Below are 26,821 nucleotides of genomic sequence, written 5' to 3'. Positions count from 1 at the left end.
AAGTTTGGACTGTCAGACCCACGAACGTGCTCAACAGTTTTGGGGTCATGCTCTCTCTACTTAATGGTTTGCAACACGTTTTGGTTTCTGTTTACATAATGTAGCTCATGACATTTCACAGGATGTCCCACTGTTCCAGGTCAGTACCTTTAGACCCACCTCATTCTTTTAAATGATGCAACATTCTATTGTGTGGATGCCCATCATTTGTTCAGCTGTTCCTCTGTTCATGGACCTTCTGTCCCAACCCTGCAGTTACAGTGTTCTAATGGACTTCGATGTACCTCCCCCTAAATAGCATAGGCTTGGGGACCAGTGGAAGACCATTCCTAAAGGATGCAAGGCTGTCAGTGTCTACATCTGATATTGTCTTAGATAACTGAATACTGCACTGGGCTATCTTAGATACTGCTTACATGTGACTTTTGTATGTGAGCAGTATATTATCCCAGGGAGGTGAGACTTCTGTTAGCTTTTACATAGCAGTGGCCTGACTGGGAACCAGCTGGCCTGCTGCTGCTCCTGCCCTCCGCAGGGATGGGCTCATCAGCTTGGCGAAGAGCGTTGCTCACAAGCTTGCGTCTCATTCTTAGCCTCTGTTTGTGCTTGGTGTTTCCTGTAAACATCACTGACCCCAATGCTTGGACACTGGACTTGGCTCTTTTGTCTGTTTTATCCAAAAGCAGACAGGTGGCCTTAAAGTAACGCAGCTGCCTTCAGCAAAATATCCCCTCTACACAGCAAAAGCATTTGACACATCTGATCGCTTCCAAGTTGTTAACTTACTATAAGGACCTTGAATGATTTTACGTGTATTATTTTTTACAATAGTAGAGGCTGGCTGACGTAATGCAATTGAAGGGAGCGGCTCACCCCTGGGGCAATCTGCAAGCAGCTCCCTGAGGCCCCTGACCAAGTTCAGTGGCCAGAAATCAGGCTCTTTCTCCAGCAAAGGCTTTAATTGAATTACGTCTGGCTAGAGCCCTGTATGTTTTTCCTTCCCCACGTGACCCATGCCGTGTATAAGAATATACTCAAGGCTCGCACTCAAGCTCTTCACTCATCCACAGGTTTGGCCTTGACTTGTGTCTGTGGAAGGAAGGCAGGAACGTGACACGGTTCTGCACTAGAACACATTTTGAAACCTCCCTCCCACCCCCACCCACCCGTGTTAGGAGGCCTTTGCTAGAGAGAATTGCTCCGGGCATTCGGATTTCATGACTTGTCAGGCAGCAAAGCTGTCCTTATCGTTAAGACAGAAAAATCAGGATGCTGAGGAATGTGCCTGCTTGATACCAAACCTGGTAGAAAAAGGAATTTCCTACGTTCCTGCCACCCCTAAGATAAGCACCTGCTTAGGGCAAGAAGCCAGTTGTAAAGGAGGCCAGCCTGTGAAGGCGTCCACACTGGTGCTGGATCCAGGCAGGTGAGAGACCACTCGTAGGTGGACGGGTTCATCAGAGATCTCACTGTGAGTGTCGGGCAGAGCACTTAAACGAGCCCTTGGCGGGAGCCAGGCAGAAAGGTGCTCCGGACACAACCGCGCTGTAGGGAGGAGAGGCCCTGCAGGTGAGAGAACTAGGAAACACTGGGCACACACCTGTCATGGGGAGGCCCTGGGCCGGGTTGGTCCTGGAGCATAAAGAAGACAATCACGGACCAGCTGGATCTCACCTCCTCTCCGACCTTCAAGGTACTTCAGCATCTTGGATTCTAGCGGATCTGTTTGAGGCATCTTTACTTCTTTCTTCCAGAGGAACATTTTCCTCCTTTGCATACCCCATCTACAAATCCAGATGAAATGTGTAAAACAATGGTTCTCAACACACTGGGTATCAGGCAGCAAAGGCCAGTGATCCTCAAGAGACAGAAAGCAAACAAGGTGAGTCCTGTGACTGCCCAGCTTAGGCCTGGAGAGAGTCCAGGATGTGGTGCAGGGATGGGGACCCAGGCAGAGGTCGGAGGTCCCCAGGAATTGAGGAGATGGAGCTGGGAGTCCACGGAGGCCGAGGCGGCTAGAGTTGGCAGGGAAGATTAAGGAGCTGCAGGATAAGTTTGCAGAATCTCCCCCCTCACCGCCGCCCCCCCCCACCCTGAGTCTCCTGGTGAGCACTGACCAGCGCATGCATGTGCAGGGACTGTCCTGTTCCAGAGGAGACCACCTGTAGCCATCCATGAGAAGAGAGAGAGTGCAGTCCCGGGAGCCCACACAAGGCAGGCCAGAGCCAGCAACCCCCCAAACCACGAGCCGATGGGGAGAGTGCCACCCAGGGCTTTGCCTCAGGAGGGAGGAAACCGGCTCTAGACTAAATGTTCTCTGGTTCCACCTAGTAAACTTAAAAACACGACCCAGAAGAATCAAACCATTTCCAAGGAATGAATTGCATTCCAGAACAAAGTTTAAGAATATACATAGTAATACAAAATATCCAGCACCCAACAATGTAAACTTGACAGTCCCTGGTCTCCAATTAAAAATTACCAGGCAACCAAAGAAGCTAGGAGATAAAACCAGTAATGAGGGGGAAAATGAATAAAAACTGGACTGAAAAATGACCTAGATGATAAAGTAGACGAGGATATTACTATAACTGTATTCTGTATTTTCAAGAAGCCAGAGGAAAGATGGAACAAGACAAGTAGAAACGTGGAAGATGTATATTTCTAATTTCTATAGATGAAAGCATGATGTCTGAGATAAAACAGAAAGGAATATACTGATTAAAATACTCAGTAAATGCTATTTAACAACAGCAGAACTGACTGACCTCATGAAAAATTTACATTCAGCTATGGTTTTAGCCCCCACAGCGAAAATAGTTTTCCAGCCAAATATTTTAATCGGTATCTAATTAAGATGGCTAAAATGGTCTGTTTAGCGTGCCCTGTGCATAATCTCCCCGCCCGCAGCATCATCCAACTGGTTCCCATGTGACCGAGAGACACGGGACTGGAAGCCACAGGCTCTCGGATGCAGGTAGATGGCATGAGGGCGGCATCAACTGTCACCCTACCCTACCCCACCCCCAGCGACGTGAGGCTGGCTTTGTGGATGTTAAAGGCATTGACCTCTGAGCCCCTCCACTGGGAAAGAATCTGGCTGGTGCTCCAACCAAGGCGACCCTGATGTCATAGCAAGAGAGAGCAAGGCTAGCAGGCATTTTGAGTGTGTGCATCAAAGAGAAATTAATTCTAGCTGGGTCTCAGCTGCATCCCTGCTCGTCTTGCTTGCTTTTGTATGCCACATGGACAGGCATGAAGAAGGAAGAAGGATTTTTGGCTTCATAATGCTCCCTTGTCTCATGAGGCTACAGTTTTAAAAAATTTACCATTCTATTTATGGTCCGCATTCAGTGCTCATTCTTCTTACTATGCATCCTGTAAATAGCGAAGTCTGCACTACAGGTGCGCCCCACTTGAAACAATGCATGCGTGGTGTATCCCAAATAATCCATTTAGGGGCCTTATGTTTACAGAAATGAGGAACTGGCATATGATTTTTTTTAAGTAGCAAACCCCTTGGTGCACTTAAAATTCAAGTTTAAACAATCAAAACAGACAGCTTTTAGGAAAACATGTATTCCTTAAAACGAGATCCGTCTACACCCCTGTTCCACTTGGTTCTGGTTAACCTCTTACTAGAGAATCAGGGCTTGGAGAGTGACATGGAGTATTTACAGGTCCCTCAAAGAGCGAGGATTATGGTAAAATATTCTGAAAGTGAAGTTTCACGGGACTAGGTCAGGGAGCTGAGCAGAGAGCACAGGCATCAAGGACACGGACTGGGTCCCTCGCTGCTGTCACGTCTGCTGAGAGCTGAACAAGAGGATATGGGAAGGTGAGGTTCGGGGACAGCAGGAGGGGAAGGCACCCACAGTGAAATATTGGAATGAGGAACAATGAAAGGGGACCGAAATCACCTGCAGACATCACCTTCTCTGGATGGTCCCACATGGAGGCAAGGAAATGGACTAAGGGGCTTCTCACGCTTCCTTCCTCTTCTCGTGACTTGGTTCTGCAACATCAAAGCCCCTTGCTCAGTTTGTCCCTGCCCCTGCCACCACTATTAATCCTACACACACTCGCCAACATGGGTGTAGCTTGGCTTCCCCTTGTAAGGGCTGGAGGTGCCTGGGGAAGTGTCTCTGGCAAGCTGTGCCCTCACTGTGGAGCATCACCCCATCCTACTGTGCATCACATCCCTGTGCCAACCCCTCTGTTCTTCACGCCTGGCTCACCCACTACTTCTCCCACGACTCTCCCCTGAGTTGCAGCAGCCCCAAAGCCAGAACTCATCCTCCCCTCTTCTCAGTTCCCACAGCAAGGTTATCTTTTCCCTACAGCCTTAACACTTTGGATCTTGGATTGTAATTTTCTGAGCCTGAGTCTCCTCTTCTCTTGAGAGAACTCCAGAGGGCAGACTGGGTCCCATCCAGCTTCATGTGCCTGTGGTACCCAGCATATTAGGTCATTATTAAATACATACTGTTCAAAGTACAAACAGGACCCTAGGCTTAGCCTTGCAAGGCAAAGTGTCAGCTTTCGGTACCATTTCAAATAGCCAGGGATGCTTGAAGGCAGAGCACATCACTGCAATGATGAGAATGTGAGGTGGGGCTGTGTCCCTTCGGTTCAGCAGACAAGGTACGCATCTGTGAAAACCTTATACCTGCCTTAAGCAGCGTCACCTTTAACATTTAACTTCAATACATGGTAGCACTTATCTCCGAATCCGGTAAAAGGATGCTCTTCAGTATCACAAAGAGTTGAAGGAAGGCAATGAAGCAGGTGATCATATCACGTACTTCCTGTTCATCACACCTGTGGCTACTGTGACGCTGACCAGCCTTTGCACGTGATTGAAGAATGACAGCGGAAGAGAACGGGATAGCCTACTGTTTATTTTTGTTGCCTCTTTTCAACTCAGGTCCCAGAAACCCTGAGAAAAAGATGTAGGGACCAAAATTCCAAGGAGGCCGAACACTGGCTTTTAAAGCATTTAATAAGTCAGAAACAAAAATGATTTTATTTTAAAAAGAATACATTTACATACAGTCTATAAGCAAGACAGCTGAAAGTTTTCAAAATAGCAACCCCGAGCATATGGCCCCGAAACACCACATGCTTTGGTTACTCTTGGGAAGCATGAGTCGCCTATTTGGGCAAGAAAATCCCATGTTACAGTGCGACCGGCAGGCATGTCATGGAGTGATTTCAGCAATTTAGAGTTTTTAGTTCATGGCTTTTTTTTTCCTTCTGCATGTTCTGTTATGGTGCAGGTCTGAGCAACACTGGCCTGAAGTGAGATCTGTTCAGAATGACGGTTACAGGATGGATGCCCTGGTCCAGAGTGGTAGTCGGCTGGGGGCAGGGTGAGGACAGCCAGGAAAAGGCATGCGTTCTACCTGGAGGGGCCAACGGCCCTGAGGGCTTTGATGTCAGTTTCCAAATGCAGGGTGAGGCAGAACGCAGCTCCTAAGCTTGTGTTGGATACACCATGGTGAGCTTGATTTTTAAAGTCTTCATCTCCAAGACTCCTGCCCCAGGGAGAGGCTCTGGACCAAGGCTGAGGCTAAACCAGCAGGGGGCAGTCTTTCCCCAGAGAGAAAATCCAAAGATCTTAGAGATGGAAGGCGTACTCTTGGAAGGGGCAAGTGTGGCGTGCGTGCATGCATACGTGTGTGTGTGTGTGTGTGTGTGTGTGCGCGCGCGCGCGCACGCGCGCGCGCCTGAGAGAGTGTGAAGTTTTAACAGAGCGAACCCCTGTGGGCAAAGCAGGAATTTGAATCAGGTAACAATTTTTCAATCACTGTTTGCCTAATTCTAGTCCACAAAGCAGTCGTGCTCTAAAACTAAGCCTGGCCTCACCAACATATATGTTTTATTCTTCAGTTGCTCTAATGAGAGACTTTAAAAAGTGATGGATGCATGGGTCTTTTTCTTTTTAATAAGCTATGGCCAATATACTCATCCTCAATCCAAACCGTGTAAATACAGCCTTAAATACATCAATCCAGCTGACTGTAGTCCTACTGCTGGGGCTTAAGACAAAAGGGACGGCAGTAAAACTTTTTACAGACACACACACACACACACACACACCACCACCACCACCACCACCACCACCACCACCCCCCACTGCTGCAACAATGACTATGACCCTTCTTCTTAAAGGATACAAATGAAAAAAGCTGATCCTTTCTCCACTGAAATCATTTTGTGTAAATATTATCCAGCACTGTGATCTTGGGTTTGGCCAATGGGGACAGTACCCCAAAAAGTACCCTGTTGTAGCACTGCATTGGGGGGCATCCTAGGGCAGTGTGCCTGTGAGCTGGGGCTCTCTCCACAGCCCCCACCCCGGTTCCACAAATACTGGTCAAAGTTATGATGTAAAAAAGGTCATTTGGATTCCTGCCTTCTAATTATGACAAACTTCAGAAGAATTTGAAAGAAAAACAGGATGTTTTATTAACAAATATTCTTCCCTAGAAACAGGAGAATTAAGTCAAACACCAAAGACCATCTCAACCAAAAGGCCAGGGTGCATGTTTGAAATCGGAACGAATGGGATGCTCGGTTTTCACACGGATGCAGAAGCAAGCACCTATCTTTCAAGGCAGGCTAACTTCCCCCCAAGTGCATGCGTGGTAAGGATGCATGAGGGTCGTATTGTAAATCATGGGCTTCAGCTCTCAGGCACTGAACCACAAAAGACACTTTGTTAACTACACATTGGCACTCACTTTTAAGAACATTGTTGATACTTGTTCCTCGTCCTTCTTAAGAACTAAGAGGAGCCCCTGGAGGGAGGTGTTCGCATCATGATCACTTTCCAAGTCTAACGAGGATGCGAGGATACGGTCGCTTGCCTGAGTTTTAAAAGGCGTTGTATTTGGCTGCCTTGTTTTCCCCAAAGAGGCTGACAGTTGTTCCTGCATTAATTACCCTTGAAATTGCTAAGAGATAAGAGGTGGGAAGGTGAAAAGGGAGCCCCTGATTCCATTCAGCAGATGAGAAAACAGGTTTACAAGAAGAAACTGAGAAATAAATGGAGGAACAGTTTTCGGGAGGGAGGCCTTGTTCCTCTTCGTCAGGCCCCAGGAAGGATTCTGTTCACCTGTTTCATTGATCCACTTTCATAGGCAGATGACAGTTTGTGAGGAAACAAAAAAGCTGAAGATGGGCAGAGGGCTTGTCCCAAGTCACTGTGGCCCAGGAGACAGCAGGACACTCAGAGGACCCCAGGTGAAGTGGGGTGGCAGCAGCCAGTTGGGTTCATGGATCAGAGAGGCTAGAAATGGTACCTGGCACCCCGAACAAACAAGGAGAAGTGGATCCCTGTTCAATATGCAGCCGACAGAGACCAGGACTCAAAGGAAAGCAGCTTCTCGCCTGTGACCTCGCAGCTTTGTCCCCGCCCTTCACGCCTCACAGCAAGGTTCACAGTTCTCTTTCCACCCAAGCAGACACAGTCTAATGCAATCATTGCGACCAGAAAGCCACCCTGTTCAAGGAACACAGTTTTACGTGACGCCACTCTTTCTCTCACACCAACATTCCAGTTTTGGAAATGAGACTCAGTGCCGGGCAAGGTCACAGCTGAAAAGGAACACCTGACATCCAGCCTCCAGGACCACGCCCATCTTTTTTGACTCTCCAGAACCCAGGGGAGCTTGTGGCCATGCCTAAGCCAGGCCATGATTCCTGCCAGCCCAGGACTGGTCCAGAGTCCATGTAACAGACAGGGCAGGGGACCTTAAACAACAGGACTGTGGGTTTAGTCTGGCTTCTCCTGCAGCATGACCCTTACAGACTAGTGGTCCCTACAAGACAGTTTTTCCTTCTAGACAGCAACACTTATCTGAGACAGCAGCAAAGCGACATGTGACTTAAGGATTTTTTTTTAAAGAAAAACACGTTATCAAGATTTTCTCACCCAACAAATTTTGATGTCTTGTGCTCATGTCCAATGAGCTAATGTCCAACCATCTGAGGCTCAGAGTAACCCCAGAAACCTGTGTAGCATTGGCACGAAGGTTGTCGCACAGATGCCAACCAACGTGTAGGTGACGAACTTGTAAGGCACTTCGATCTCCAGTCTCCGCCGGGCCTCCTTGTTCCTGGTGACCACCTTGAACCAGGAGTATAACACTTGTAGTGAGAGAGTTCGCGCCAGCTGACGAACCAGGAGGGTCAACGTGATTCCCACAACGAATCTGGCCAGACTCAAAACTAAAATGTCCACGGTGAGCGGTGGGATATTCTGAACAACAGGGAGTGATTCCGCGGGCTCGGACACCAGCTGGAAAAAGTGATTGATCCAGAATCCTATGATCATCCCAGCCCCGGAGGCCAGGATGGTGGTGGTGTCTGCTCTGGTGGGGCTGTAGCACTCAGACATGGGGTAATTGTAACTCAAGAAGAAGGGCACCACTATGGCGCATACAGGGAAGAGGGGGCTGGCCAAGTCCAGGCAGTCGATTAGGGTCCAGGCAGGGTAGGTGAGGACAATGAGGACTGCGGTCATCAGGACGCCACCCAGCACATCCTGTGGGAAGGAGAGGAAAGGACATAAGCCGGCAAGCGCTCTCCTGTATACACGTAAAATTTTGAGTCAAATATGGTTGATTTGACATTTAAAATACAATTTTTACATGGTTTTATTTTATAACATGTTTGAAAAATGCAAAGATTTAAAAATTTGAATATAGGAAAAATACAAACAGCAATCATACTATTCACGTCATGTATTTTCTTATTTTATTCCAGCTTGATGTGTGGTTCAGACGACATTTTCTAAAAGACAAGACTGCTGGGACGGGGACTAGAGCTGTGTTGCCAGGGTCTCAGGGGCAGGGGAGGGTGTGACTGCCAAGGAGAACATGAAGGACTTTTGGGGGTGATAGGACAGTTCTGAACAGTAATGGTGGTTACTCAAAGCTATCTGTGTCAAAATCCATAGAACTATACACCCAAAATGAGATCAATTTTACTGTTTGTTAACTAAAAAAAAAAAATTAAAAATTACATTTTATATATTCCATACCTTGTAGTAACCTATAATGAAAAAGAATATGAAAACAAATATATGTATGTATATGTATGACTGAAACACTATGCTGTGCACCAGAAATTGACACAACGTTGTAAACTGACTATACTTCAATTTAAAAAAATACATTTTAAACAAAAATAAAAAGCTGGTGGGGCTGTCTAGGTTTTACTAAATAACAGTGTTGAGCGTGCTGCATGTAAGGCACTGCTCTGGACGCAGAGGTTCCCAGGGTGCCCCTGGCCTCCTTCCATCCTCCCACCCAAACAGCCGAGAACGTACCCCACACAAAATGCAGAAGTTGGACAACATTCTGTTGATGAAATGGTAGGTGGGGAAAAGGGACTCTTGTCCATTAATCATAAGAATGCAAAATGGTGCAACCCCTGTGGGGAGGAACTTGGCGATATTTTAAAAAACGACATGTTCGCTTAACCTCTGACCCACAATCCCCCTCTAGGACTTGACCGTGGAGATACAGCTGCCTGTGTCTGTAATGACGTGTCTACACGCTGTCCATTGTAGTATCGTCTGTAATAGGAAGAGACTGGAGAAATGCCAAGTTCTACCTCTGCAGACCACTTGAATCCAGCTGCGGGAAATTCACACCCTGTGACAAGGACGAGCAAGCTCCGATGTGGAGTTTGAAAAGACATGGTCCAGAACAGTGGGTAGAGTGTACCATCTCCTTCCATTAGAAAAAAAAAGGTGAATGGGTACATGGACACATTTTTACCTGAATACACGAGCAGGTTCATTTGAATGGCAGGGGGCGGAGTTGGGAAGGATACTTTACAGGACACCCTCTTTAGAATTTCATTTCATATAAATACACTGCCGCCTTAAAAAATCTGAGTGAAATAATTTAGTCTCTCCTCTTCCAAACAGGATCTGGCTTTCAATCCCCATGTGAAGCGGGGATCCCAAGTGAGCCCAGCTGTGTCCTCTGCAGAGGGTTGAGCATAGATGGCGATGGAGGTCGGGGGCAGTGGTAAAACATCACCCGCCGAGGGCTGAGGGCATCTTGTCTGTGTGTCTTCAAGGAGCACACGTGTTGAGGGGGGATGAGGGCCAGGCATAGCACACTTATTACCTCACACAGGTTTTTACTTTCTCAGTGGGGAGAGGAGATTCTGCTACTCAGATTCTGTCTCCTGACAGTCCCACTGAACTCATGCCTGAGGTCTGAGGGAGCCAGAGAAGATGGAAGAGTCATTTTGCCTCTACGGATAAAACACAGAGCTAAAGAACGTTGCTTTGATACCCCTGGGGCTGAGGGCTCTCCAAAGGGGAGGATCCACTCTTCCTCGGACCTCTAGGCTACAGTGCCCCGCGCAGGCACTTTGTGATTCCACCTGGCCAGAAAAAGGTAGAGCATCTGTATCATTCACTGTGGCCCTTGAATTAGATTCATGGGCACAGATCTGCTTAGCCTGGTTGGGTGGCTGAAGAGATGCTGGTGACACACAGACCAACAGGGGAGGATGCTGACGGGGCAGGGACCGCAGAGCCCAGAGCAATAACACCCTCTCCTAGACCACCTTGGTGGGGCATTTACTGCTAAAATCAGGGAGCTGCTGGGCCTGGAGGGCAGTGGGCAAGACCAAGGTGCTGAAAGTCACAGGCCAGGCAGGGAGCAAGGGACCCAGCAAAGCCATCTTGACACCACGTCATCTGACAGGGCAGCAGCGGTGCTACAGGGGCTCAGACTAGCTCACGGGTGCACGTGAGTCTGCCTTTGCAAAGTCCAGAAACTTTTTGTGCGGGTGTTTCTGTTAGAGGTGGGGGTTAAACACAGTTTTGCAGAGGGCGAGAGGTTCCAAGCGGTCCTGTAGGTGCTCAGGGAAATGCATGTGTTATACATGTTTCTGCTGGTGGCCCCACCCCAGGCTCCCTGGCCACGGAAGCTTAGGGCCCTAATGAGCGCTTCTCCGTCTCACCACCCCTAACCCCCAGCAGTGACTACATTCCACACACTTCTCCTCCTCTGTCCAAAAGCCCCTGCCCCATCACCTCCCAGTACCCACCTTCCCACCCAGACCTTCATTTCCCCACCCGCCTGCCATTCCCATATCCACAGCATTCACTGAGCCCCTCCCGGGCTGCTGTTTCAAGAGCAACTGCTCCCCAGTTTTAGTATGCATTGGAATCGCTTAGGAAGAGTATTAAGATGCAGGTTTCAGAGGACTGCCCTCTGATTCTGATCTGCAGCGTGGCCCAGAAGTCTGCATTTTAATGCCCCAATGTGATGCTGATATAGTGAGTCTTCAAAACAACACCAAAAAACCTCTGAGAAATACTAGGCTCTAGAGTGGGAGTCAGAATCCTGCATGATACAGGTTTAATTAACCTATCATTCCAGAATTTTCTCTCACTACTTTGCCATTTGAACTTACCACACCATTCAGCGAGGTCTACTTGCTTTTCTCAAACACACCCAGTATGATTTCATCATAGTTTCGCATTCCTTTTATGTATAGCACATTTCAACAACTTCTATCAAGATCTTACCAGCTCATCTAAGGCTCCGCTTGAAAGCAACTTCCTTTCCAAAATACCTTCCTGTATCGCCACAGTTAGAAATAACCAATTCCTGAACTGAACACGAAGGCAATTGCTGAATAGCATTCAGAAAGCCCCTTTCTTAAATCGCCTTTGCTGTGTGACGTGTTCACGTGCTTTTCTCCTGAGTTGAAGATAAAAGTCTGATGGGCAAGGATCTTAGCATTATTCCTTAGCACAGCGCCTAACATGGAGCAGGTATCCAGGTATAGATTAGGAGGACTTAATGCTTTTCCCTTATCCAGAATAGCCATGATATTTAAAACTCACTGTTTCAACACATAAAAGAAAATGTGCCTTCCTTCCCTCTGTCTCCCTTTGTAACCACAGTTACCAAGTTCCTAGACAATCTGGCTGGAATCTTTCTCATAAACGAATTCTGTCCATTTTCAGTGCATCAGGAGACCAGACTATTTTGGTTCACAGCCCTAGACTTGAGACTAAAGTAAATTTGGCCAACACGACTGCCTCTGTAGAGTTTTTTCCTTTTCCCCACACAACTGGATTTTTAGCCATAAAAGGTGAAATTGTAATGAAGACAATTTAGATATTTTGGGAAGAAAAATGCTTGAAACATCTCATATGAACTTTCTATTTTAGGGCTCCACGTTTCTAATGATAAAATTATTCTAAAGAGCTTCTTAAAAATAAGGACCAGAATGCTTGAAAATTCAAGGACAGCTTTAGACATTAATTTTTCTCAAGCCACTAAATGCACAGAAACTATAAAAACTCACAAAATCTCCATCTCAGGATTGGATCTGTTGCTCTGGTTTTGGCAAATTCTGAACAAGGAGGTGACTGCTTTGGAACTGCACAGTTGCATGTTTGGCACAGTACGTGGGGCCAGAAGGAGAAGAGTTCTCTGGGACGGCGAAGGTGAGCTGTGGGGCAGAGGACCGTGTACAGAGCACAGACGCAGAAGTGGGGAGCCGCTAGCCAGCCCTGGGATAATTCTGTCCAGAAAAGGTGGATTTTGGGGGTGGGGGCAGAGAGGAGAGAGGGAAGAGCATCTGTGGTTTACAGAGAGATAGAAACTGTATGGAAGATGGGTAAAAGATAGGGATGCGAAAAGCATGATATGGAAAAGTTGTGAGGGCAAAGATGGCTAAACGCATGTTCTTTATTTTGCAAGGTAAAGTTACTTTGTCTGTTACTTTGCAAAAAACACATTCAAAATTCCTTTCCAAGAAGAAAGTAATTAGACTACAAAGTATACAAAATATTCACCACTTAGACATCAATTATTCCACTGCTAGGAATGTATTCAAAGAAAACAATCAATCAGAGAAAGAGCTGCTCCAAAGGTTACAGACAGGGATGGTTCTTACTGAGTTGTTTCAATTTATACTGATTAAGTCCAAAAAGTAACACACGCTCCACCACAGAACAAGCAGGAAACACAAACAAGCAAAAAGAGCATAAAGAATGGAACATACATCATAATAAGAAAGAATCTGGAAAGACATAAATCAAGCATGTTATAATGTTGTTTACACCAAAAATGAGACAGAAATACATACTGCTTTCTAATTTAATAATATAACAGGAACATTTTTCACTTGAAAAATACATTTCTGCAACATCTTTATGGTTTCAAAGAATACAAATTCTACATAAAGGATGATCCTAATTTTATAGAAACAGGTACTTGCACGCATGGATAAAATATCAGAAGGAAATAAACTATATGTTTTAACTGAAGTATAGTTGATTTATAATGTGTTAGTTTCTGGTGCACAGCACAGTGATTCAGTTACAAATATACATATATATTTTTCATATTCTTTTTCATTTTATAGATTATAACAAGATACTGAATGTAAGTTCCTTGTGCTATACAGTAGAACCTTGTTGTTTATCTATTTTATGTATAGTAGTTTGTGTCTGCTAATCCCAAACTCCTAATTTATCCCTCCCCACTTCCTTTCCCTTTTGGTAAACCTACATGTTTTCTTGTCTGTGGGTCTCTGTTTTAGAGTTAAATTAAAATATTAAGAGTAGTTTTTTTTTGTTTTTTTTTTGTTTTTGCTGTTTGGCTATCACAGATGATGGTTCTCTCCCCCAAGCTTTGCAAATGTTTTCTAAATTTTCTAGTCAACACCTACTACTTTTATTATAATAAAAACATAATCAAGGCAAAGAACAAGGATATTAAAATCAGAATGTTTCAAAATAGGCAAAAATTGAAATAATTAACTGCTGCTTATAAAATTTCATGTCATGTCAAAAAAATGAAATGCCCCTAAGAATCTATATGATAATCAAGATACCATTCTTCTATGACATAAGTAACATTTAAAATAAAAGCATTACCCTATAGATCACACTGAAAAATAATAAACCTTTAATTTAATTTACCATCAAAGTTTAAATGAAGACTTTTAAATTATTTGGGAAAAAATCATTACGTGAAACTAACATTTTCGAAAGTTAAAATGCAGAAGAATTAAATCCCTTTGATTTTTGTACGTATTCTCATTTTCAGTTATAAAAGTCAGTATATCGATAAAAGCTTGAACTTTCTTACACCTCATTACAGAAAACAGTAATAAAGACAGGCAACCTAAACTGTTTAGGAAAGAATCCAAGAGCACTGTCCCAAGCATCAGAACAAACTTTAGTGAGTGCTTACATAAACACAGAAAATAGTGTTTTTATTCTAAGCAAACAGAGACACTCTTCCTTTTAGTAAACATCTCTAGATATTTCAACAGCAAGCCCTAACCCTGAGAACTCCTGGCGGTGGTGAATTCTGACCCTACCTCACATTCCCATATGCAGTTTCCTGCGACAAATTTACATTCTATCTCCAAACATCTTCACTGAAGAATGCTATTGAGCGGACCAACACAACACAAGGTTAGCTCACTAGAAAGAAGGGGAGAACAAACGCATTCATTCGATTGTCAGGAAAGAATGCATTCAGATCTTGGAGCTATTTATGCCGAGAACTCTATGATTCTGGCATCTTCCCCTCTGCCAGATCCCCCGCTGAGCATGTGAAGGGCCTTCTCTGCCCTTGGCTGCCTTCACAGAGCAAGCTGAAGCCAGGAGCAGAGTAAAAGCCAAGACCCACTTCTTTGTAGATGCACTGAATGCTCTGAATGCAAGCAGACCCTGACATTACAACAACAACAACAAAAAAACCCACCTCAAAACCCTACAATTATTTTAGAAAATAGTTTTTAGTTATAGAGCAATCAATATTTCCTAGTTAATACACTCAGAATACTTACTCTTTTCCATGCTAGTGCACAATTAATTCAATTTCTGAGAATAATGCCGATGAGATTCAATAGAAGCCAAATGGCAAGAGGGAGTCAACATTGTTCATGAATATGAATATAAATGATTACAGAGAGAAACCTATGTGTTACGTAATTAGCATGTGTATATGGGAGAAAGAGTGAACTCTTGCGCTCAAAATGTGAACTTCCTATTGAAACACACCAATGTCCACGGGGATCACCCAAAAGCAGGAAGCAGGTGTACCTTGCCATGTGGTGTGAGTGGAAGCAGCAGAATCTCCTGATACTCGTAGCTCAGAGAGCGGGTCCTCCGTCATGACTGTTCTGAGCCACCTCAGATATCCTCACACAAACTGGGACTCAGGGTCACCAGGCGTGGAAATCTACCATCGTACAGAGAAGGTTATGTAAAGCTATTTGGAAAACTCACTGGACCCCAGCAGTAATTATATGAGGTAGAAAAAAGTAGGCCAGCTTTCACCTTCTGCAATTTTAGAATAAATGCCCACTTGGAAAATGAGCATGTTTAAACCTTCTTTAGAAATTATGTTGAATAGGTGTATACATCTATCAAAATTCATCAAATTGTACACCTGACATATGTGCAGTTTACTGTACAGGAATTATGCCACAATAAAGTCGTTTTAAAAATGAAAAGAAAGTATGTTGATTTTTTAACAGAAAATGGTTTTCTGTAAGTGTACGAAAAATTGTTTACCACTTGGACATAAGGCAGAAAACCTCATTTCAATGTCTTATGGGGGCAAAGGTCACCCAGGACAGTAGAAGGAATAACGCTTTGTTCCTTCTGAAACATGTTCCTCAATGTTTCCTACAGATTAAGGGTCTTAGACTTTGTGAAGTGATAGGCTAGCTGATTGATTTTTGGGGGGGGGCAAAGATGCAAATAATTTCTGTTCAGTGGGACCGATGACCCCAAAGGTAACAATTTATTGTCCTATAAGACAGTTACCAGTTTTGTATATAACCCATCATAAAGTAATTTCTTTATTAAATTGTCGGTATTTAGTTCTTTATATCTGACTAATTCCTTCATTAATTAATCAGTTGAACAAAATCTTTGACACATTTTATATTTGGACAAGAGTTATGATTTTACCATTTAACATTTATACTCTAGAAAGTAGATCATTATTTCAATGTTTGTTCATATGACAGATTATTTTGAATGAATGCATGTCCCATATAACAATTGCATTTTTTTTATCTTGTTTTCCTTTGTACACACTCTATAAATGGCAAAAGTTTGCTAAAGTAAATAAGGCAGGTGTTAATGTTTCTTAATGTGATGATATAATAAGACATTACTACATGCTTTTCAGATATCAATATCAACTAGAAATACTATACATTTCTAAACTCTAGTCCATATACAGCTTGATTTAGGGAACAATCACTTGCTTGTCCTGGCTTCACAGAATCGAACAAGTCCAAACAGTCGATCTTCATGAGACAAAGTCTCCCGACCCATAATTTGCATTCACACTGAACAGCTCTAACTAAAAAGAATTGCAGGGCTTGGCAGGTCAACAGGATTATGACATTAGATCAAATAAGCATCACAGGCAGGTTATAACATCATCTCTGACAACTGCTAAGCAGCCGGCAAGAATGACAAGCACCGGGAAGGAGAACTTGCTAGAAGACACAAAAGACACTGTCAAACATTGAAGTGATTTTTCTCAAATCTAGGTGGGCAGAGGGGCCTCTGAGCAACAAGAGAATGAAAGAAAGTCATGTTCAAATGTAATATAATTGCTGAACAGGCCCACGCAGGTTGAAATTTTTTGGGCATCATCCCCATATTTGCTGGGATGCTGCGTAGACTGTTTCAGTGCCTTTCAAACTGTATCTTGCATGCGTCCACCGGGGGCTTGTTAAAACACAGAATCTAATTCAGTAGATCCAGGTGGGCCCGAGAGTCCGCATTTCTAACAAGCTCCCAGGTGACGCGGAGGCTGCCGGTCAGGGGACCACACCGTGAGCGGCAAAGACTGTCTCACCTTCCTCATTCAGAGGCCGGCACGGGCTCCCCATGCTGAATATAGCAGGTGAGGGCTTCCTGAGTGCTTTCTTGAAACACATGTAAAAAAAAATAAAACCTTCTGGATTATATGGGTACCGTATACTATATTCATACAATACTCAAGTGAGTACTGTAAAAAAAAGTGATAGTACAGCTTTTGAAAGTCCTGAAGTGATATTCTAATGAAGAGACATTTGAGTGTAGAGAGGTGCTAGAGAAAGACCTGAAAATTCTTTGTAGACTTGGTGACATGAGTGCTCACATGCTCACATTTAAAGGAAAAGGAAGTCTGCCCCAGTCCTTTGCCCTTGACCCTGGGGAATTTGGCTCGAACCCTTAAATCCTGACTCCTCGTGCAAAAACAGAACTCTCTGAGGGACTCCTTTGCAGCCTTTGTTTCACACTAGGAATGGGGGCTTATAGGAAAATAAAAAAAAAAAAAAAAAAAAACAGCAGTCTGGCTCTGCAGTCTTCTAGGGATGTCAGATATGGCCGTGCATTGTTTACGACGAGGCCGGACAATCTCAGTTACAGAGACTGTCACTTCCCTGTCATTGTGTGTCAAGTGAGCAGAAGGTAACACCATGTCACTTTATTAAAATGGAGGAATGAGATTCAAGATACAACGAGGCACAAGATTGTGGTGCTCGTGTGACCTTTTATTTTCACACGTGTGATGAGAACTTGGGGGTGTGGTGTGGAAACCTAACTGTGCCATAAACCCATGCGAATGAACTAATTTTATGGAGGTTTCAGGGCTGAAAAAAAAAAATCAAATAAATGACAGCACTTACAGGAAGCCCTGTGTGCCTTTAAAAACATGACACATGAAGTGTTTATCTCCTTTCCCAAGTGAGCGTGTTTTAGGGAACATTCCCACAGACACACACAGACTCAGCAGTGTTTCGTGATAAAATGAAGTCCTATGTCTGCGAGTCTGTTTCTTTTGTAAATGAGTTCATTAGTGTCCTCCTTTTTCTTTTCTTTTCTTTTCTTTTTTTTTTTTTTAAGATTTCACATACGAGTGATATCATATGGTATTCTTCTTTCTCTTTCTGGCTTACTTCACTTAGAATGATGTCTACTTCAATTAAAAAAAAATGAAGTCCTAGGCCTTTAGCTGATTTTCACAGCATAAGACACCAGGCAGCTACTTCACTCCCCTACAGTTATCCCCTGTGCCCCAATTAGTGTTCACTCGATGACCAGCAGGGCACGCGTTGGTGATGGGCTCAATCCTCAGGCAGGCATGTGGCTGTGACAGATATGCTATCCATTTCCCCTCATGGCATCTACGATGCTGCTCCTTCTCTCCACAGGCAACTTGGCCCAGCTCGACTCTCCAGACCCTTCACGGTGAATTTCTCATTTTGAAATAGCACCACAAAGAAGATGGATGGATATTAATTCTGTGGAGAACCTGGTCCCCTTTCTCAGTCAGATTTGGAGGTACTGTCACAGCAACTACGAAGAGGAATTTTGGAAATCAGTGGTTTGTGAATTTTTAAATTGATTCCCAAAGAATAAAAGGACCAAAGACAAAAGGTCTTTGAAACCCATGTATTTGTTTTATTGCCAAAACCCATATTAAACGTTGGTCAGTTAAAAATAAGAAAGAAAGAAAGAAAGAAAGAAAGAAAGAAAGAAAGAAAGAAAGAAAGAGAGAGAGAAGAGAGAGAGAGAGAGAGAGAGAGAGAGAGAGAGAGGAGGAGGAGGAAGGAAGGAAGGAAGAAACAGGGTAAGGGAATAAATAAGAAATGCAAGTACCCAGTCGAAGAAGAAGAGTTACTATTCATCAAAGTCTAGAATCTTCCTCCTCTTCTAGGAACTCGTCATGTAAATAGTAATGGAGCTCAAATATTTTTTCATTTGTTCATTCAATAGCTATCATGTGCTATTATTTTCAATCGGTTATTACACCCCAAGAAATATATTAGGATAGAGGAAGAATAAGACACAGTTTCTGTCCATTAAACAAAAATGACTTATTGCTTTGTCAGAAACAATTCAGGCTCACTATTACACATGCAGTTCAGAGCTTTCTCTCCGTAACGAACTCCCCTTCCCACATACATAATTTTGCAGCTAATGGCACTACACTATACTACACAAGCTGATCTGTAAACTGCCTTTTTTCATTGACAATATGTCATACACATCTTTTCATGACTACGCAACTCCATTATTTTAATGGCTGTATCACATTCCGCTCCATGGAAACACCGTACTTGACTACCTCTGATTGATGGACATTTGGGGTATTCACACTGTTCGCTATTAAATGCACTAAAGAACATCCTGGAAGGGCAGTAGAGAATGGTAATTAAAAGCATGGATTCTCAAGTCAGACTGCTTGGTTTTAAGTAAGTTTCAGCTCAGTCTCTTACCAACTATATAACCTTGGTCAGGTTAACTTAACCTCTCCGCGCCTCATCTTGTAAGACTGGGATAATAGTACGTCCCTCATAGGGTCACTGTGAACTACCCCGATGAGGTAGCTAATCCATGTAAAGTGCTTAGAATGATGCCTAGCAGATCATAAGTGCTTTACAAATATTTGCTACCATTATTTTTACTTTTACACTTGTGTGATTCTATGCTTTAGGGAAATGGGCTAAGGAGCCTCGAAGGCTATGGATGTATAGTTTAGATCTTAATACATTCTGCAAAGTGCCCTCCAAAAAGCTAATACCAATGGATTATCTGTAACTTTTAAAATAGCCATCCTCACTTGGCAGGTATGAGATCTGGAAACTGCCAGTCTGACCAACCTGGCTACCCTGATTTAGCGCACACTGTGGGCAAGTGGAAGTGGCAAGAATCTGGTTCAGGAACATTGGAGGAAATGACACAGAGAATTCTAAACCTAGCAGATTGAAAATGAAATAAAGACATTTCCAGAAAAGCAAAAACTGAGAGAACTCATCCCCAGCAGAACCATGCTAAAAGAGACACTATTTAAATAGGGTAATTTAGGCAGAAGGAATGAGATGCCAGATGAACCGTAGGAAGGAATGAGGAACAACAGAAATGTGGATAAACCTAAATGTTTATCAACTATACAACAATAAAAGTCAGTCCTTGTGGGCTTTAAATATTTGTAGAATTAAATTTCATTTAATAACCCACTCTTCCCAGGAAGTGGTAAAGATACTAATTTGCATTTGACTCTCCTAAATCAAGGATTCATGCTGTAATCTCTGGGGTAACCACTAAAAGAATTGTAAAGACTTTATAACAAGCTAATAGTGGAGAGAAAATGGGAGAGTTAACATACTTGAGTAATACAAAAGAAGATAAAGAAGATCAGGTGAGAAAAAGTTAACAAAGAGCAATATGATAGATTTAAATCCAAAAATATATCAGAATACATCATGTGACAATAGACTAAACATACCAATTAAAAAGCAAAACTGTCAAACTAAATTAAAAAAATAAGCCCAGCTACATGCTGCTTATAACACGATGCAAATATAAGGGTACAGAGAAGGCAGAAGAAAAAAAATGGAAAAATGCTTTGCAAATACTCACCAAAACAAAGCTGGTGTTGCTATATTAATATTAGATAAAGTAAGCTTTGAGGCAAGAAAAATTACTAGAGACAAAAAGGACATTTAAAATGGTGAAAGGGTCAACCTATCAGAGACAATGTAAAAACTGTATGTACCAAATAACATAGCTTCAAAATATTTCAAAGTATGTGAAGAAAAACATTGACAGACTAAAAGGAGAGACAGGCAAATTCACAGACAGAGAGACTTTTACACACCTCTCTCTCAACAAGTCAGAGACCAAGCAGGAAAAAAAAAATCAATGAGAATATAGAAGATTATTATAAAGAACAATTTAAAAAATGACCCAATACACAAAGCCCCATGCGCAGCAATTACACAAAATACAGTTCTATGTGGGGACATAAAGTAAATCTCAACAAATTTCAAGAAATTGAAATCATATAGAGTTATCTTCTCTGACTACAGGGAAATTAGGCTAGAAATAAACTTAAAAATAATAATTAGAAAATTCTCAAATATTTGGAAATTTAAGTAATATATTTCTAAGTAACCCCTAGGGGAAATTAGAGAATATTTTCAACTGAATGACAATGAAAAATAACTTATTAATACTTGTAGAATGCCACCATTTTTAAAGGGAAATGTAGAGCCTTAAAGGACATTTGGAAAAGAAGGGCTAAAAGTTAACAATTAAGAATCTACTTCAAATATTCTGAAGGAAGGATGAAAATAATGAAGAACAAAAAGTAACACACGTACAATGGAGAAAATTAACAAAATCAAAAATTGGTTCTTTAAAAAGACTACTAAAAATTGATAAACCCCTATAAAATGGATAAACAATGGATACAGAATCAGGAATGAAAAGAGAGAAATTATTACAGATTCTACAAAAATAATAAAAAGACTATCATAAACAATGTATTGCAAAAAACTGATTTTTTTTCCTGCTTGTTCTCTGAACTGGTGAGAGAGAGGTGTGTAAAAATCTTCCACTCTGATTGTCGATTTGTCTATTTCTCCTTTTAGTCTGTCAGTTTTCCCTTCACATACTTTGAAACAATTTATGGCAGTTAATTTGACAATTGAGATAAAATGGACAAATTCCTAGAAAAACACAACTTATAAAGGAGAAAATAGAAAATCTGAATAGTTATACATTTGTGTGTATATATGCGTATGTGTGTGTGTATATGTATACACGTGAAATATATAATTAAAATACTTTTCACAAAAATATATATTCCAGACCCAGCTGGGTTACTAATGAATTCTTCTAAACATTTAAGGTGGGGGGAGGGGAACCTTATACAAATTCTTCTAGAAAATAGAAAAGAAAGTAAAACAGTTCCCAAATCCGTTTATGAGGTTGGCATAACCTTGATACTAAAACCTAGAAACAAAAAATATCATATACCAATCTCTCCCATAAATATAGTCATAAAAGTCCACAAAATGGTAGGAGAAAGTAACTTAAGTAATATAAAAAAGGCTAATATGTAATGACCATTGAGTTTACGCTAGAAATGCAAAGTTAGTTGAAAAATCAAAAAATCAGTCTAAACCATAACATTAATAAAATAAAGAAGAAAAATCATATGATCATCTCAATAGATGCAAAAAAATCATTTAATTCAATACCATTTAGGATTTTAAAAAAAACCCTCATAGCAGATCAGGACTAATAGGAAACTTTCCAATGCTGATAAATGGTCCCAACAACAACAAAAAAAATCTAGAGCTAACATCAACCTTAAGGATGAAATAAAAAACACTTTCTCCCTGAGTTTAGAAATAAGGATGACCACATCATCATTTCAACTCAATACTATACTGGAGGTCTAACCCCATATGATTAAGGTAAACAAAAGAAATAAATATTGGAGAAGAAGTAGTAAACTTGGCATTGTTTGCCATTGTGTTCAAAACAACCCAAATATCCATCAGTAATAAGAGGAATAAATAAAATCTGATACAATCATATCATTTAATCCTATACAAGAATAAAAAGCCACAAACTAAAGCTACATACAATATGGGTGAATATCGCAAATAAAAAATGAAGTTAAATAAGGCCAGTGCTGAAGAATGCATACTGTGTAATTCCACTTCACATTTATGTTAAGTGCAGCTAAGTCTCTGCTGTCAGAGATCTGAGGAGTGGGTACCTTGGGGGAGGTGCAGAGTGGAGGGCACAGGGGACCTCTGAGGTACTGGTAATGCTATACTTAGTAACCTGTGTGGTGATTTCTTGGGTGTGCTTACTTACCTCTCCCTACCCTCTAGGTACTACTTACACACCTATACCCAAGAACCAGGTAGCAGGTTTTCTATTTACGAAACTCTCAAGTCCATTCGGAACTGCAGAATTTCCTTCTCCACCCTCGCCTACATCATCATCACATTTATGAGATAAAATGTGTGAAGCACTGAAGCGGTGTGTCTTCAGATACTCTTCTCCTAAGAACTGGTCCCTCAAAGAGCCTCAAAACTTCATGCTGCTGACCACTGCTCCAGGGTCCCTTGTCACATGGCAAGACACCTGCCATATTCAACTCTGTGACTTCTAGAAACTCCAAAATAGAGCATCCATGTCTGCACGGTATTTATTTTTGCATGACATTTTTCTGTTAAATTTTTCAAAAGCTTATTCTTACAGGCAAAACAAAATAATGTTGAAAAAGAATTATTATATATTTGATCTTGTCTGGTCTTCTACAGTGAATGCAATATTCAGACTAATGGCTGAATCTTGTCAAATCTGACACAAAAAAGTACACAGAAATAAAAAAGATTGATTTATGAACAGATAACATGGCATCTATGACAATCCGCTTGACATTTACTGTACACTTACTCACAGACACTCTGTTGGGAATTGTGGGGCATATAAAGGTGAAGAAAATAAGATTCTTAGCCTCAAGGGACTCAATCTAATGGGATAGACAGGTATGAATACAACCAACCATATGCTCATATCATAGCTTGCTCTTACTGCTGTGAAAGTGATATTTATACATTAAAATGCCAGCACTATTTATAATAGCCAAGACATGGAAGCAACCTAAATGTCCATTGACAGATGACTGGATAAAGAAGTTGTGGTATGTGTATACCACATACGCACACAATGGAATACTACTCAGCCATAAAAAATAAAATAATGCCATCTACAGCAACGTGAATGGACCTAGAGATTGTCATACTAAGTAAGCCAGAAAGAGAAAGAAAAATACCATATGATATCACTTATGTGTGGAATCTAAAAAAATGACATAAATGAAATCATTTACAAAGCAGAAACAGACTCACAGACATAGAAAATAAACTTGTGGTTACCAGAGGGATAAGGGGGTGGGGTGGAAAGACAAACTGGGAGTCAGGAATTTGCACATACTAACTACTATATATAAAATAGATAAACAACAAGGTCCTACTGTACAGCACGAGGAACGATATTCAATATCTTGTAATAGCCTATAATTAAAAAGAATATGAAATGCATATATATAACTGAATCACTATGCTGTACACCAGAAACTAATTCAACTTTGTAAATCAACTATACTCCAATTTAAAAAAATGCTACATGACCTAAGGGACTTTGAATGAAAAATCTTTCAAGTGTCCTTTTATCTACTGAAATAGAGATATTTGTATTTGATAGTAAAAGAAACAAATGTCAAGAAATTCGCATTCTGGTCTTTTCTGTTGGTAAAATGTCACAGTTTTCCCTAGGATGCTCACATTGAAGAAATTATCCTAAGCAGAGTTTCCCACAGTGTGCTCAGAGGAAGCTGGATGACAATGGGAAAAGGGATCCCAAAGCACGAGGGACACGGTCAACTGGCACCCTACGTCCATTCCCACCTCCCCCTGAACTTGAGACGTGGGAAGGATAAAACGTACATTTCCATGGCTCCTTGGCCAGTCAGGCCCCAGCATTTGGATGCACTCTTGCAGAATTGGGAAAGTGGAAAGGGGGAGGAAGCCACCTTCCTCCTGCTGTTCCCATGATCCGGCAACATCCCAGGAAGGGGAGTTGCAGCAACAGGTCTGAGGAATCCAGCTCCTAGTTTTTTTTCAGAGGCAACAAAGGCCATCACAGTGGCTGGACTCAGCCTAGCATCTGCTTATTTGGTTGGTGAGAGGTGAAGACTTGCAAGAATGGTGGTGACAAGTGGCCAGCAGGACTTTGACTTCTGGGTGACAGCGATAGCCACGGGTTCTCCCCGCTCATCAAGCCCTTCTGACAGTTTGTAAGCACCAGGGTCCCCGTCTTAAATTCCACTCTGCCTGAAATACCTGGGGGGGGAGGGTATAGCTCAAATGGTAGAGCACATGCTTAGCAAGCAGGAGGTCCTGGGTTCAATCCCCAGTACCTCCTCCAAAAAATACATAAATAAGTAAACATAATTACCTCCCCCTCAGAAATTAAAAGCAAAAAACCTTAGAGTTAATTCTATATTCTTTCTCTAATTTAGAGCCTTGGGTTTTTGTTGTTTTAAAATATTTAATTACATGATGTTAATAGCTGAATTCTGTCTCATATCTTGATATATAGTTAATTAAAGCTGGCAATTCCTCATCGCTGCACATTAAATTGTTTTCTATGTTGCACTATTTTAAATAGCACTATGACTTTATTCAAATGTATGTATTTGTTCAACTGTTTTTTAGGATAAATTGTCAGAATTCCTAGGCCAAAAGGAATGTACCATACATTTTACTGCTTTTAACACATGTTCCATGAAAAGGTCCCTTGAAAATATCCCATTACTCAACCCCTTATCAACCCTGATTGTCACATTTTAATTTTTTTTATCTCACAGGCAAAAATTTAAAAATGACATCTCACTGTTATTTGTACTTCTTTTGTGACTTTTTTTTATATCCCTATAAATACAGGTGAAATTGGTTCCTTATATTTATTGGACGTTTTTATTTTTCCTTTTGGGAATTGCCTGTTCTTGTCTGTTGATGTACTGGGCTTTTGCTGATTAATTCTTTATATTATATTAATCCTTTTTCTATCCCTAAGTATATTTATGCTTTTGACAATGACTTTCATTTTTCATATATGGAAGCTTTTAAAAATATATGTAATCAGCTCTCCTAATCTTTTGTGAATTATTGCATTTAATCATACCAAGAAAGGTCTTTTTTAAAAATATATTCTTCCCAGTTTTTCCCAATTTTTTTTTTGAGACAGCATGAAGAATATACGAGGCTTCCTGGCTGAGGCAGACAAACTCACCTGGCCCCTAACGCACTAGATTTGCTTCTGCCTGCATGGCTTTGAGCTACCAATATTAATTATGTAGGATTCTTCTTTTCCAACGGGTGCATCTGCATTCTGAAGGAGAATAATTTACTGAACTAGGTTGAATTTTTTCCGATGATTGGATTTGATTCAGACAAAAAAGATTTATTCTCAGGTTTCAAAGGTTAGTTGAGGACTCACAGCAAAGCATTTCATCTCTTTCTTTTCATTTGGCTGGTAGAACAAACCAGTAATAACTTAGAGAGCTGCAATGAAAATAAAGTGCCAGTATTTTCGGGAAGGTCACAGCAACACTGAGTATTATGGCAGAAATGTGTGTCTGTCTCTTCCCAAGGGGCCAAAGAATCTTTTCAAAAAAATAATGTAAATTAATGGGAGGGTCTGATTCATTTACCGAAGTTGATTTCACAAACAAATTTTGAAGACAATGCTTTTTCCATTAAGAGAGGCATGGGATTATAAGCTTACAGGAAAACTTCACCCTTCAATGAGACCGACACTGTATAATCCAAAAAGCAATAACCTAACAAAAGAAACATGGAGACTAGTTTCTACAGAAGGTTTAATCCAACTCCTTGCTCTCATTTTACCAGTACCTGGGACTCGAGGTAGCACACAGATACAACCCACGGCAGGATCATCTCACAACACATCCCACTGGAGCAGCTTCTCAGGCTCCAGGCCACAGAATGTTAGAGGCCAACCAGTTTTCACTGCAGCAGGAAGGATAGAGGTGGCTTCTGGTCTGAGGCAAACTGGCCCCATACCAGCTGTGCCTGCTCCAGCCCTGTAGAGTTTGGCTTTGCTGCCCTGTGGGACCTCTGGACTCTGGGTGATTCTGGTACTTTGACCACCTTCTGTCTGTCCATCTTCTGTGGGCTGCATTCAGGGCTCAGTCCAGCTCCACCTCCTAGATTTAGGGCACTTCCAGTAGCCTATGCTCCTCACACTTTCAGAACAGATGATACACACACACACACCACATCACACACACCACACACACACCACACACACACATCACACACACACACACCACACACACACACCACACACACACACCACACACACACACACCACACCACACACCACACACACACCACACACACA

At 42.0% G+C, this 26,821-nt stretch overlaps 1 protein-coding gene across 1 annotated transcript in view; it reads right to left on the bottom strand.

Moving 5' to 3' along the window:
• Positions 1-4,984: 4,984 nt before the first annotated feature.
• SGPP2 (sphingosine-1-phosphate phosphatase 2) overlaps positions 4,985-26,821 on the bottom strand; it is a 98,731-nt gene continuing 76,894 nt past the window's right edge. Inside the window, exon 5 of the mRNA XM_032480340.1 lies at positions 4,985-8,551. Coding sequence (XP_032336231.1) covers positions 8,000-8,551 — 552 coding nt within the window. The 3' untranslated portion in view covers positions 4,985-7,999. The remainder of the gene's footprint in view (positions 8,552-26,821) is intronic.

The sequence above is a fragment of the Camelus ferus genome, chromosome 5, assembly GCF_009834535.1.
Source record: "Camelus ferus isolate YT-003-E chromosome 5, BCGSAC_Cfer_1.0, whole genome shotgun sequence".
NCBI classification, from domain to species: domain Eukaryota; kingdom Metazoa; phylum Chordata; class Mammalia; order Artiodactyla; family Camelidae; genus Camelus; species Camelus ferus.
Note: the sequence above shows the minus strand (reverse complement) of the source record. Positions and strands in the feature narration are given on the sequence as shown.